Below are 15,813 nucleotides of genomic sequence, written 5' to 3'. Positions count from 1 at the left end.
TTGAGAGAGCAGAAGAGGGTGTTTTGAAATGGTTTGGGCACATGGAGAGAATGAGTGAGGAAAGATTGACCAAGAGGATATATGTGTCGGAGGTGGAGGGAACGAGGAGAAGAGGGAGACCAAATTGGAGGTGGAAAGATGGAGTGAAAAAGATTTTGTGTGATCGGGGCCTGAACATGCAGGAGGGTGAAAGGAGGGCAAGGAATAGAGTGAATTGGAGCGATGTGGTATACAGGGGTTGACGTGCTGTCAGTGGATTGAATCAAGGCATGTGAAGCGTCTGGGGTAAACCATGGAAAGCTGTGTAGGTATGTATATTTGCGTGTGTGGACGTATGTACATGTGTATGGGGGGGGGGGGGGCATTTCTTTCGTCTGTTTCCTTGCGCTACCTCGCAAACGCGGGAGACAGCGACAAAGTATAAAAAAAAAAAAAAAAAAAAATAAACTATACCATCACTGAGCTTCGGTCGGGCCAGATTAGGCAAGATACATATGTTTTCCGTCAGTCAGTGTGAGAACGGCGAACGTGGAGAATGGTCAGTTTTCCAAAGGTGGCCCTTGTCACCAGCGGTATCAAGATGAAGAGCGTACCACGTTGACCTGTTACTGTACAGATGGTTTAGTTATTTCCTGTATCAGATTTCATTGGATTATGTTGAAAGATATTTTGTAATGCGTGAGCAGAGGTGGTGGTGGTGGGGTTGGCTTGCGGTGCCTGCAGGGGTGTGGTGGGTGATGGAATCTCTTATTTTCCCCGTGTGGCTGATCATACCTGCCGGGTCTGGCTGGTATGGGAAGATAAGGCTCACGTAAGAACACGTCTCCTCCACTTCTTTATTCAGGAAGTACAACGCAAAATGAACCGATGAATAAAATGTAGGGAGAAGGGTTCAGGTTGTGTAGCGCACCTGGTGTCCCGGAATGCAAATGGATCTTCATATGTTGGCTGAGAAGGTTATGTGTTGATGTTGTGGCCTGTCATGGTGTTGGTCAGGGGGATGCATGACGCGGTGGTGGTGTGGTCCATACACAGTCTGTGTTCACTGGACTTCATGGAAACTCGACCTTGAGCGCAGTGTATCTTCACCTGCCCACAGTCTGGTCATTCACGGGGTAGTCATATCTTACGTGGTCCTCCGCCCTCATCATGTGAGTGGGGTATGAAGGACCTGTTTGTGTTGCTCTCCATATATCTATATAACTCTAGCTGCGTTTCAGGATTGCTAAATCTCGTCTCTTAAACGTGGATCACGATTGGTTATACTGGATGGGGGGTGTGCGTGCGTGCATACACCTGTTAATCTTCGTTCATGTTTTTTTTTCAGTCAATTTGGTTTTTCAGGCAGTGTTCAGGGAAGTGACGCGAGGGGGCGCGCTCTTAAACTCATGACAGTCATGGAACTGGTTGAGGGGGTAAGGTGCACGTGACTTAAACTGTGGGTAGTGAAGGTTTGGTGTTGGTTTCCAAGGTGCTGTTCATAGCGGAACATTGACTTGCTGTCTGATACAGTATGTATGTCTGTATGTCTGTATGTATCAGTACGTACATAGCCACAGCAGCAGCGGATCACCATCACTCATCCCTCACGTTGGTGTTGGTGTCTTGTTCAGCTTTTCCTCCCGGTCTGCTGTATTATGTAGTGTTATCGTTATCCTGACTCCATCATTGCCCTGCCTCGTCACTCTCTGTAGCCCCTGATGATGATGATGATGATGTTAACTTGGTCAGGTCAACCTCTGGCCACGGGGCCTTGTCTGACCGACGGCGTCGTCTGTTGTGCACAGTGTGACTCTGGTCATATGTTGTCCTGAACGTGTTTTTCCTGCTGGTTTGTGTGGTGGTGCCAGGATGGCGTGGCACACTGTATTATTGTCTGTGTTCCAAGACAGACCGGTGATGGGAGGCGGGACTTACAACAGCTATAGTTCCGTCGTATGTTTTCTCATCATTACTGGTGAGAATATGATCCTGCACACGGTAACCCATGCCTCGTGACCCTGCACACGGTAACCCATGCCTCGTGACCCTGCACACGGTAACCCATGCCTCGTGACCCTGCACACGGTAACCCATGCCTCGTGATGAGGAGGCCACACAACCCTCGCCTGACCAGACTTACCATGATCTTCAGTAAGATATGTTCAGGTTGGCACATCCTGGGACGCGCTGGTGAGTGAGCAGGGTAGTGAGGTCCTCCTCAGCTGGGTGAGGCTGACTGCCCCACACATGGGTAGCGACCCCTGCCTTCCCTGGCCCGCCACACCTTGCTGGTCTCGGCCACTCCTGCTGCTGTGGTGGGAGGTGCCTTCCTTCCCCTACATTGATCACCCCCCCCCCCTCTATGTACATGTGTGTGTGTGTGTGTGTGTGTGTGTGTGTGTGTGTGTGTGTGTGTGTGTAATCAATTTAATCACAAAAGACCTTACTTCATGGCGTTTGGCTCCTGTTACCGGAAACTACAACACGTATGAGTATGTAGTACAAGCTTTGGGAAATGCGTATTGAGCACTGCACGTGCGTCCTGAGCAGTGCCACGTGTGTATTGAGGAGTGGCACGTGTTTCCCGAGGAGTGCCACGTGTGTATTGAGCTGCGTCACGTGTGTATAACAAGTGATACATGTTTTGCTTGTGTGCGTGAGGGCTGCGGTGGGTTCCATGTGGTTGTCATCGCGTGATAGTATAAGTACAGACATGCGTATGTGAGGTGTCAGGTGTGTGTAGAGAGTGTATGTCACATGTGTGCCTGTGTGCACCAGGGCTGGCTGCTGGCCCGCCCTCACCCCTACCACACCATACCACCATGAGCTGGACTCACCACACACCGCAGTATTCCACATAACCTCACCTCTCAGTGGGTAATAATGATGATAGTAATGATAATAATAACAATGATAATAATAATATTTATTATTATTTATTATTATTATTATTATTATTATTATTATTATTATTATTATTATTATTATCATTATTGTTCAAGTATCTGAACGTTTACCAGCTTTCGTAGAGGAAAACAGTTGAACTTGTTGAACACAAGGGTGCGACCCTTGATCACGACGGTACATCCATACAGCACGACCCTTGAACACGACGGTGCGACCTTGCGATATCTGACCTTTTACTTGACCCTGAAGGGTTATGTCAGAGGCCAGGTCATCACACTATAGTGTCGTTACCGTCATTAAATAGTGGTTTCGGGGTCACAGCACACGACCACCGCCCAGAACCACCTGCCGCACGCACGACACCAGGGGGTGTACAGTACAAGGGTCGTGTGTGTGTGTGTGACCCTGAGGCAGGAACCTCTCCCTAGTGGCCACCATATCGTGGCCAGGACACACACACACACACACACACACACACACACACACACACACCCCAACTGCCTCCAAGTCCCTGGCCAGTACACACAAGAGCCTGGCCCCAGTAGCCACTATTCCCTGGCCAATACACACACAAACCCTGCCCCAGTAGCCTCCAGTGCCTGGCCAGTACCCACCAGAGCCCTGGCCTGGGTCTGGCATTCCATGAACACATCCAGTTGTTGACGGTTTTCTTACACTATGAATCAAATACCGTAAAGAATAGGATTATACTTACACTTGGTATCATATGGTTATATATCATTCAGTATAAAGTTATCTTTTGAGACACTGAGATAGCAGGTTATCAACTCAGGTCCGTAGAGCTGCGTGAGAAGGTATTAAACTAAGTAATTTTCCCGTCCATTTTGTAGAGATGTCCGCTCGTACAGCATGGTGAATACACAAGGTGTGGCACAGCTGAGTTATTTTGCTGTGTGCGCACCTTGGTTATCGTAGGTTTCTTATTTTTCATGAATTACAGCTACGTTTCATGCTTCAGGGTGTGGAGGTTACACCTCGGAGCCGTCACTTACACGATGGGAAATTTATTGACACAACAAAGTTGATTTATTTCGGCCAGAAAGTTTGTCTTAAAAAGACTCTGGTACACATTCACTGGGTGCGAATTAGGAGACCACGTGCACAGGTGAATTCCTCAGAATCATGTCAAAATTAAGACCAGTGTTTAGAAAAGGGAATTCCGATGAGAGCGTAAATGGCGCCCAGGTCTGCGCACATCAACATACCTCAACAAACTTTTTTTTTCGAAGGTCGTAACGTCTCACGCGCCAACTTGCCAGTCTTAGTGTTTTTTAAGATTAATAACCATATTTTACTTATGACTTTTTTTTTCACGTATTCCCTATTCATAGTCGATTCAATTTGATTTCGTTATTTTATGTACTATTTTTGTGTGTGTGTGTGTGTGTGTGTATATATAATATATATATATACTGAAGTGTTTACATGCGACGTTTGTGTCCATGGCCAGTATGATTCCAGCGTTGGTTCAACGATGTCCCGACATTTCTGGGTGTTTGCCTGACTCACGGCATTCATGACCGTAGTAGTGTTGGTGTCCCTGGGTATAGCAACGCCCCATCATCACTACTGCTGCAGGAATTTCACTAAACATAAACATTCCATGACATAATTACCTGAGGGGTTCATCGTCCTGGGTGTTGTGAGGAGGGGTTGGTTGGTTGGAATGATGTATAGGGATTAGGGCTCGTGCACTTTGTACCCAGCACCTCATACCCCATTATTCTCGGCCCTTATCCCTTAACTCATGTCCTCTAATAGAGCTAATTAAGGGTAGAGGTGATACATGTGAGACCGTCTGAAGACAAGGGATCGTGCCACATTAGGTTCTGACGAATCTTTAATAACAATAATAATGTTAAGCACAAGGCTCGTCATATCTCTCATGCGTGACCTCCCCTTATCGTGCCACCTTTATTGAAGACTCTATATCTCCTTCATCCCACCAGTCCTACTTTGGTACTTGTTGACGCGCACATTACCTGCTCTCCTTGGTTTTCCTTGTTTGCTTATGTTCGTGGCGGGAGGGTGTTTGTCTGGGGAGTGTGGTTTCTCCTGGGTGTGTTTGTTGAGGTGGAGTTTAAGACTGAGTTGGGAGGTCGATGATTTTGTGGTGGACGATTTATTTCAACGTGTATGTATATTGATGGTAGTAGGGCGGGGGGTCTCTGGGTAGAGGTTGCTGCTGAAGGCTACAGACAATGATAAAGATGGTATCAGTACAGGTAGATAGAAGGAGAGGAGAACTTATACGTAAGGTATTCATTGGTCTCTTAACATTTGGTCGTATGACCTAACAACGCCCACCGTCGACCTGTTATATTTGTCTTATTCTGACGTCACTTGTCTGACAGTGACGTCAACGGCCGTCAAGCTGCGTGTTTACGTTTCTTGATTCCATTTACAGCAGACAAAATCGTGGTCATCACTCGCTGCTACCGGGGAATTAGTGTCAGTGACTGGTAAAAAGATTTGTAATGTTGGGTTGAGGGTAATTACTGACCAGTGATTATATTAGTACTTGGTCCACAGTGAACACCCCCCCCCTCCCCAGCCTTGGTAACCAGTGACTCCAGTCCCTGGTGACCAGTGGCCCCTGGTCATGGTGACGAGTGACCTCTGATCCTGGTGACCAGTGACCCCAGGCCCAGGTGACCAGCGGCCCATGATAGAGGGTATGATGTGAGTGTAGCACGAGCAACGTTAAGACATAATCATGAAGGAGATCATGACCCCTGGCTGGCAGGGTGGTTATGCCTGCCTTCATGCGTGTTCGTCTGCAGTGCAGGGAGGTCAGCCAAGCCTCCAGGGCTTCTTGACTTCCGCCTTCTGATGATGTACAAACCTGTTTGTTTCTGGCCTTTGACCTGACCATTTAAAATTGTGGTCGGAGGCCGTGTCTTGCTATGCCTAAGAGTCTCGTCGTGCTCAAGAATGGAACTGGGAAAGTAAATGTAGAGGAAGATGAGCATGGTGGACGTTGTACCGTGCCACATGTCTTGTGAATCTGACCTGACTGTTCTAGATTGAGCCACTTGAGTGAGGTGTGAACGTCATGACCAACTCATACTAACTGGACAGACTCGAACCCTGCCATGAGAAGCCCTGCCCTGATACAGTGACACACAGACAGATTGTAGTAAAACTGGGGAGGGAGGACAGACTCACAACCTCTCATGATATTGGTGACAAGATGTAGTTACGATATTACCAAAGGCACTACCACAGACCGGCAGAAATACAGACAAACCTGGATGATTATATAGTCAAAATACATGATTTAACTAATAACGGAGGTAGATTGCACATTAAAATGGGCTTATGCGATCTGAAACAATCTCACACAAAAAGGAAAACTAGAATGCACTTAAATATGTGGCACTAACCAACCGTTAGCGAAAATGTATTAATTTCCTCAACGAAAAATGTAATATAATCCTGGAAAGTTCTCCGAAGGCTTCGTCTGTTGGTTCCTACGGAAGAACAGCAGAATGACGTTGTTCTGTGGTATAACCATTTACCCTCGCCGTTTCTCCTCTTCATATCTTCCCACTCAACGAAATTATATTTCCTCGAAAAGATATCGCTCTAATAGCTTGCAATTTCTATCCCACCAAGGAAATGGATGAATAATTAGCAACCGTGTGTAAGGATTAGTTCTCGTGCACCTGGCAACTTCATCATCATGTCTGTCTACACCGACATGACCGGCTTTTTATGGTAGAGATAACGTACGGTTGGGAATGCCCTGTTCCTTGCAACCTTGTATTTATGATGCACGTAGATGAGTGTATTTTGGACGAACGTGCGTACATGGCGGACGAAGTGTTTTATATAAACATTAACTTTGCTGTCACAAATCCTTCATGATCGTAGCTCTACCTTGTGTGTTATCGTACGAACAGATGTGTGGATAAACAGATGTATTCAGTTTTTGTGTACAACCTGACGAAGAACAGAGCCAAGAGAAGAAATGAAAATACATAGTTAAAGCTGTGTGACAGCAAGACCAGAAGTCAGATTATCATAAAACCAGCATAACTTGAGTTATTACAAGTCAAATTCAGTATCAAGATTTAAAATCTTATTTGATATATAGGTAATACAATGTGTAGGATAAAGAAGATAAATGGTCAGTACACAACAGAGAGAGAGAGCATGAAGAGCACACCCCCGGAACACAAGTGTTGACCCGCCTGAAATTGTTACACCCGCCAGACCATGACTGCCCAAGTTATGGTCAACAACTGAATATTCTGGTGTTTGTGGTGAACACAGTCATTATAACTGGCAACAGGTAAATACAGTTACGGTAACAGGCAACAATTGAATACAATTACTTTAACAGGCAAAATCTGAATCCAGAGGTTATATCGGGCAACAAGTGGAAGCAGTTACTGTTAAAAGCAACAAGTGATTATAGTTGTAACCAGCAACAAGTAAAGACAGAGTTATTGTTATCATAGGGCAGAGATGACAAGTTGAAAATCGTTTTTTCAGTTACGTATTTATGGAATAGAATGTTTGGGAAGTTGTTTATGTCCATCACATGATGTTTTTGTATGAGTGTATTCATGGTTAGCAGTGTCGCATGCATATCTTCAGTGTACGTGTAACAAATGTAGAACTATTTTTACTCCACTGAAAACTATGTCTGGTGTTAATTACATGAAGTATTTGCTGTACTTTCTTAAACCGCTGACAAAAAAAAAATACCATTATCAACGTACGATAATTTTTGTGAGGGTTATCGTTATATCACATGCAGATCTCAGTAACATTGAGAATGAATTTGCAAGGTATCAGTTTAATCTATCAGTAATCGTAAAAGGAATTGATTACACACATTATGTAACCCCAGTAAGGACGAACACTAGGGGTGGGTAGGTGGGTCAGGTGCAGGAGGGTGTCGTGTATACAACTCATGGTTCACCCACCAACCCAGGCAACTCTACCATTATTAAGGAGCAGGTCAAACTCCACGCCATCATACCCAAGTCGTACTCAGGGGGTTTCTATTATCTTATTAGTATTAGAATTTATTAATTTATGTTAACATTTGACACACTTTTTAAAACGATATGACACGGTTTAAACATGTCTCAAAACTGGGCCATCTCGCGTGCAAGAAAACTGTAAAAGAAAAAGGAATAAAATTTATGAGGTCTTCAAGTTTCTGTAGACTTGACTATTAAAAGAAGCAAAGTTATATTGGGAAAGACAAAGGAGGGAAGAGAGGGTGTCCGAGGGAAGATGTTATCATGACTGCCAACATTACAGTCATACGACTTTAGAATTAGGTAGAAGACTGTCACCAGGGTCTTGTACAGGTGGAGGCTGACCTGGGAATAGAAAGCCTTCCAGTTTTGACTCGGGCGTCCCACTACAAGAAGGTGTCTCTTGTGTACACACCATTAACTCTGCTGGTGTGTCATCAGAAGAGTCCAGTTGGAGTTATAGGTGACCCTGGGGCCCAGGTATGTGTGGGGGGGGGGGGTTAAAGATTAGATGGGGGGGGATCAGACGGTCAGTTTTTCAAACAATTTTTTTCCTCTTCAGATTAGCTTGGTGACGTCACAGCCCGGGGAGACCGTAATGAGATTTTACCACTGTTTATGGCTGGTAGGGACGACCTTCCTTAGCCTCAGACACCACTAAGGTCGTCATTACCACAACCCCACAACCTGACACTCGCCTTTAACTACCAGCAAGACAGGAGGGGCGTAATCCTGTCTCCACTGTACATCATGATAATCTCTGCTGACATACCCTCCCTCCCTCACACAATTCTTCTTCCCTCGTTTATAACTGAGCAAGACGCCAGTGACGTCAACACACGTACGCATTAACACCAATCGGGTTTAATTATGCAGTGACAAGGTAACTCACCACGTCATAATCGAGGCTGGTGGGATCGTGTTATACAAACTGTTGTTGTACGTCTGTCACACGTTACATGGCAGACATTAATGCTTGAGTGTAATCCTGGCACAACTGCAGGAAGTGTCTTGGCCACACGTTGGCTGGGTCAAAATTCCCAGTAATCCCATGTTCAGGTTAAATCACTATTGACCTGACGACAGATTATGCTGGTCTCTTACTACTTCGCAGGAAATGATGAATACCGTTGATATGTGTATCATACTGTTGATGTACCACCGTCATCATCATCCCTCCCCGCCTTCAACACTGTGGCACCACTTGATGATGGCCTGCCTTTTATTGTTCCTCACCAGTAATGGCCATGCCATCATGTCCAACGATCGTAACAACGTACTCAAGGATCGTACCTTCGTGCATGATGGATTGTACCGTCGTACTCAAGGATCGTACCTTCGTGCATGATGGATTGTACCGTCGTACTCAAGGATCGTACCTTCGTGCATGATAGATTGTACCGTCGTACTCAAGGATCGTACCTTCGTGCATGATAGATTGTACCGTTGTGCTCAAGGATCGTACCTTCGTGCATGATGTATTGTACCGTCTTGCTCTAAGGGTGTACATTTCTCCTCAACAGTATGTATGATAGCAAGGCAGTAACCGAGCGGCGTCAGTAGGTAACGTGATCCAGAATGTTCTCGAACTCACGACGTGAGTCTCGTGCCGGGTGGTCTGGACGCCAGGCTCAGATACTCGCCTCCACAATTGGACACACGGACAGGGTCGGTGCAATAAATGCCTTCGTTATAGCTGGCCAGGCGTTTTTACTGCTTCTTTCTGGCGTTATTGGCTGCAAATTTCCACCTGTATTATTTCATTAACGCTTCCCCCACTCCCACACACACTTTTTGAAAGTCATTTTCGTTTTCAGGTGTTGTGGTGTCTGGGTCTTGACTGGTCATGAAGGACCCGCTGTAGGTGTTTTCCAGCTAACGTTCTTCCTTCTGCTGTTCATGAGGTCAATGCTTCATGAAGACCAGGCAGGAGAACGCCTTTCTTCTCCTGCAGGAGAACGTAAGGGCGTCTCCTGCAGGAGTTAATGTACGGGTTCGATGCTTTTTTCTTTTTTTACAATTTTTTGTAATACGATTTGCTCATATGGTGACAAGATGGTTTCCCGTGTCTTCGTCAATATGTGGAGCTACAAGCAGAGTAAGAATTCAGACGGTTCACTGGTGTTTACCAGCCACTGTCTCACAGGTGTTTACCATCCATAATGAGTCATCACGGGTGCTTATATTCAATTATAACACGCAGGTGTTTATCATCCAGTGCGTGAGTCACAGGTGTGTACCATGTAATGTGTGACTCAATTGCATAATCCGGTGTGAGACACAGGTGTTGAGCATTGTTCTTGCACAGGTGGTGTGTGTCACCTGAGTGTCATTCAGCTGAGTGACACCGTGTTGACACATCTGGAATTACAATAACATAAACATATTGTGTACTTATGTCTATCCGTTACAGATGTTCCCAGGGACATTAGTAAGTATGTATGTTCCTTACAGATGTTCCCAGGGGTGTTAGTAAATATGTATGTTCCTTACAGATGTTCCTAGGGGTGTTCCAAGGTATGTCTGTCCCCTACAGATGTTCTCAGGGGTATGTCTGTCCCCTACAGATGTTCTCAGGGGTATGTCTGTCCCCTACAGGTGTTCTCAGGGGTATGTCTGTCCCATACAGATGTTCTCAGGGGTATGTCTGTCCCATACAGGTGTTCCTAGTGTTGTGATAAGGATCAGAAAAATGAGTGTTCCTCTTACCGTGTTGAGCAGGACGGTACGAGCCTGGAGAATGATGACATGACGTTTGACCTGGCGCTAAAGTGACCAAGTGTCGTACCGTCATGCTCACAGGTTGAACAGGTGTGGTGACAAGATGTTACAGGTGTAGCCTGGCAGGGAAGAGGAGTGACAGGTGTAGCCTAGCAGGGAAGAGGAGTGACAGGTGTAGCCTAGCAGGGAAGAGGAGTGACAGGTGTGGTTGCCCTGCAGGTATGTGGGCCACCCGGCAGATGACCAAGAAGGAGGACCGGGAGATCTACGTCCGCACTACGCTCAGGGAACTGGTCGTCTACATCATCTTCCTCATCATCCTGTGTATCTGTGAGTACTCTCCCCACCCACCCACTACCCTCCCCCATCACCCAGGTTGTCAGTACTCTCCCCACCCACCCACTACCCTCCCCGTTGTCAGTACCCAGCAGGAGTGTGTACCCCCCAGGGGAGATAGACATGTCTCCTGCTGTCCAGACATAGTGTGTAGCCTCGCGCGACGTGGTCTGGCAGCAATCTTACATAAGGCACGTGTCTTATAAAGTCTTTACCGCTCAGTAAAGTACACAGGACAAGATAGATAGATAGATAGATAGATAGAGAGAGAGAGAGAGAGAGAGAGAGAGAGAGAGAGAGAGAGAGAGAGAGAGAGATGAGGATGGGTTATACAATCGTTTATGTCATCACGTGTATCACAAGTAAATTACTTCAAAGTAACAATGACATCTTGATGATCTAAGGAGAAAGTTAATCAAAGTTAGACTGTCATGTCATTTTCATCAGGCCACTGAGGTTATTGGACTATCTTACCACATTGTGACAGTAGAAACCTTTCTTTAGAAATTTAAGTTAGAAACTGGAGCGAGTCAGGTTAAACATTGATAGGTCATTTTCTGTGATGTCTTAGATGAGTTGTGTCTGTTATGATCCATGACATTCCCATAGGGAAGGGTGACCCATGTAGTACTTCATAAGAACCAGTAATGAATGTATTATTGTCTCCCACAGTGACCTTCGGCATGACTTCGCCGACCATGTACTACTACACGAAGGTCCTGAGTGACCTCTTCCTGGACGCCCCTTACCCAGACACGAAGAACACCTTCCGGGGTTCCACCCAGGTCATGGATTTCTGGAGGGTAGGTTTTACTCCCTCAACTAGAGGGAGACTTACTCTTCTGGTGGTAAGGCTGTTGACGACTGCTTCACCACAGCGGTACGACCTCTGAACATGATGTGAACGTTGAGCAAGGACTTGACGACCCTTGGGGATGAGGGCCTTGTCTTGGACCTGACATATGGATCACAGATTAGAACATCAAGCCCGAGGTCGTATCGTTGTGCTCAAGGATCGTACGGTCTTGGTCAGGGGTGGCGCAGCCTGGCTCAAGGGTCGTAACGACGCGCTCAGAGTGAACCAGTCATCTTGCTAATGTTAGACGGATGATTAGGCGCAAACCCGGCCACCAAACCTTGCCCGGCTGTGGATACATCCTGACATCTATGTATCGTTTTTGTTACATTCCCATTTCACTCTTAACATGTACAGTGTTTGTTAGTATAATTATGCTCATACAGTTGTAGTCTGTCACCTTCACCCATAAATCTTTTGACATTCTTTTCTGCTTTAATGTTTTTTTCTTATAATTAACACAACACACTATTCGTCTTAGTGGCTGTTGAAGACACACGTGTCACGCTTTAAATTTATTATCATTGGCAGCATGACTGAGGATGATATACTAGGTATGTTAAGGTTAATGGTAGGATGACTAAACTATTATAGCAGTCGATGTTTTTACTTCATTCGTCTACAGAAAACTGTAACATGAAACGGTGAGAGGAAAACAAAGTCCCTCCGTGCGTGAGTAACGTTTTATTATGTACATGAGAGTGACCCTTGTATGGCGAGGTTCACACATCCCCTGGGATGAAGTAGACTCAACCTGAGCAGCATGAGACATTTCAGTCCTTAAATTGGTCCATGATGTAAGAGTATGAGACATATTTAATCACTGGGCCTTCTGGTGATGTATTATCTTGATGGGGGTAACAATAATTATTACGGAAATGTATGATTGCGGGTAGCAAGAGTGACGTGCGTTGTTGTGTTTACAGTTCACTGAGAACGTGATGCTGGATGGCCTCTACTGGGAGTACTGGTACGACGTGGCCCTCAACTCCACTGAGGAAGACGACCGGAACATACTGTATGAGAACCGCATGTTGGGCGTCCCAAGGATGAGGCAGGTCAGTCTCTACCTCATGAGTCAGGCTACACCACTCTACAGAGCTCAGACTCTGCCTTACACTCGTCTGTTGTAAGGTAATTATACCATATCTCTCTCTCTCTCTCTCTCTCTCTCTCTCTCTCTCTCTCTCTCTCTCTCTCTCTCTCTCTCTTGTCTGGTATAAGTCAGTGTCTCTACGGTTGTCCATCGTGGACTTCGACTCCCTCTCACCTGTCTGTCATGTTCACGTCGCATCCACTCATCAGAGATCATAGTGACTTATCGCATGTTAAACCCTCACAGCCACGCATCAGAGGTAAGTCAAGCTCACAGCTACCCATCAGATGTCATTCTTCCTCACAGCTCACTACCCATCAAAGGTAGTGCCTTCCTCACAATTAACCTCCAGAGGTCAGCCGTCCTGCGAGCCAACAGAATAAGTCTTCCTCACACTTACCTTTCAGAGGCTAAACTTGTACCTACGGTCGGCTTCAACTTCAGCCGGTAGGTAGTACATATGATTTTTTTATGTCAGTTCTCTTTTATGTTTGTGTTTGACTTCCTCTTTAGATATTAGTTATGATTGCGTTATGATTGTGTGCCTTCTTATGGAAAAGTAAAAACTGGAGAGTATATCCAACCTCCCGCTCCCTCCCTTTTTAGTCGCCTTCTACAACACACAGGGAATACGTGGGAAGTATTTTCTCCCAAATCCTCAGAGACCACGAGCAATAGTGAGGTAGACGATGCTCTTCGTAGATGTAAGCAAAGACTTTCCAAATTGTTAAAATCAGATGACAGTGTTGACTGCAAACGTCTGTACGAAAGGTGCCTAAAAGCTTCAAGGGTTCATAAAAAGGAATTGAGCAAGAAACTTGTCAGAAAAGTTTAAGGATATGTAGAACTAGAGGCCTGGATGAATGGAATACATAGGTTTAAAGTTGTTCGATGGTAGGGAAGGTTCTGGACATGGAGGCCCCATGAGAGCAGAAATCTCTCCCTGTATTGTTACAAAAACGTAATTCACAGGTTCGGGTGCGCAACGACTCCTGTACTGTGCCCGATGACTTCAAGCGAGCCATCCGGCAATGTTACGACGTGTACTCCCCGGCCGCCGAAGACAAGAGGAACTTCGGTGAACAAAACACCTCAGCGTAAGTGTTATTATTGATATTAATTTTGTTTTCATTTTGGCTCTAGGTCATGGAATATAGAATATGACCTTCACACACTTAAGACCTTTTGTATAAGTCAAACAGGCTTACGTTAAAAGAGTAAGAAGAATCCAGAGTGATGGGGGGGGGGTAACATGTAAACATTCAGAAACAAATGAAAATTATTTATATCTTACTTATGAATGCATTATAATGACTGATGAAACCCTCTGTGAAAAGAAAAAAATAAATTGCTTCTTATGAGAGATAAGACTCCTGGTCGCTTTAGTTAGAGATGTACGATGGTTTCCCATAGAATACAATGACCAGGACAAGAAAAGTGTTGACGTAGGGTTGGTTTGCATTGCAATGATAAGACTACACTAATGTTGTAGTCCCTGTAGCCCGGTCTTTGTATACACGACCCCACCGGTTTGGTATATGTCTACAAAAAGTAACTTTTGGCACATACTCCTCCAGAGTTACTGGCAAAGTGACGCTAGTTATCTAACTTGTGCATATAAGTCACTCCACCCCCCCTACACACACACACACACACACACACACACGTGTCCAACAGAACATGTAATAAGTAAAGATCAACTAGAAATCCCGTTGTACCCTCAGAGAGACAGCCGCAAACATCGAAGCCGAATCTGAGCCGTGAAGGGTTGCTGAAGCGGCACAAGACTTGTAAACATTTGGAAAGTTTCCTTTTGTCTTTCATTTATTGCCTACTGCTTCAGGGGATGGACTTCGCTCATGAGTTTGTCGATTGTTTCCCCTGAAGCATTTTTGGACCCCACTCCTGAGTTGCCAACGTCGGTCCGTCAGAAAGGGCAGTGTCGTTGCTATCAGCCAAAGGTTTTGATCCAGCAGTGACGACACTCAGTGAAGCAAAATAGATCTAACAATTGTGTTCTGCCTAACCCAGAGCCCAAGCCTGATCAGAGCCGCCTGTGTTCAAGTATCATGTTTTCCTGGAACTGGATCTCGTGATCAAGGTAACGCCAGGAAACATGAAGAGAGACCCCGCCACTCATATGCACAAATATGTATACACACACCTCTACATGTTCGTACTTGCTTCCCTTCATTTATTCCCAGCGCCACCCCGACCCACAGGAAACAGCATCGCCTCCCCTGCGTCAGCGAGGTAGCGCCAGGAAAACAGACTAAAAAGTCCACATTCGTTCACACACTCCAGCTGTTACGTGTAATGCACCGAAACCACAACTCCTCATCCACATCCAGACCACAGTGACGTTTCACATGTCCTGGTTCAGTCCGTTAACAGCACGTCGACCCTAGTATACCACATCGTTCACTCTTTCCCAGGCACGCCTTTCACCCTCCTGCATGTTCAAGCCCCGTTCTCTCAAAATGGTTTTCACTCCATTCATCCACCTCCAGTTGGGTCTTCCATTATCGTTGTCCCCTCTACTATATATATATATATATATATATATATATATATATATATATATATATATATATATATATATATATATATCCTCTTTGTCAACCTTACCTCTCTCATTCTATCCATATTTCCAAATCATTTCAGCACACGCTCTTCATCTTTCTCAACCACATTTTTTCTATTATTAGTCAAATTCTATATACTGATCATCGATGTAGAATATTGCATGAGACCAGCGACCATTTTTTATGGAAGCAAATGTGATATTTGATGACAAAGCATCTGATTGCCTGAACGAAAGGAGTTTTAACGATACAGCAGATGTATATGCTTTTGCAAATAGAACAAATTCATTTTCAAAAACAAAGTTTTGGAAA

General features: G+C 45.2%; 1 protein-coding gene across 4 annotated transcripts in view; it reads left to right on the top strand.

Moving 5' to 3' along the window:
* LOC139759635 (polycystin-2-like protein 1) overlaps positions 1-15,813 on the top strand; it is a 72,841-nt gene that overhangs the window by 31,177 nt on the left and 25,851 nt on the right. For all 4 annotated transcript variants that reach the window (XM_071682010.1, XM_071682009.1, XM_071682008.1 and 1 more), the window contains exons 3-6: positions 10,848-10,958; positions 11,637-11,767; positions 12,747-12,878; positions 13,889-14,013. In XM_071682010.1, coding sequence (XP_071538111.1) covers positions 10,848-10,958; positions 11,637-11,767; positions 12,747-12,878; positions 13,889-14,013 — 499 coding nt within the window. The remainder of the gene's footprint in view (positions 1-10,847; positions 10,959-11,636; positions 11,768-12,746; positions 12,879-13,888; positions 14,014-15,813) is intronic.

This window comes from Panulirus ornatus, chromosome 33 (assembly GCF_036320965.1).
Source record: "Panulirus ornatus isolate Po-2019 chromosome 33, ASM3632096v1, whole genome shotgun sequence".
Lineage (NCBI taxonomy): Eukaryota > Metazoa > Arthropoda > Malacostraca > Decapoda > Palinuridae > Panulirus > Panulirus ornatus.
The sequence above is the reverse complement of the archived record's forward strand: the minus strand, read 5'-3'. Positions and strand labels throughout refer to the sequence as shown.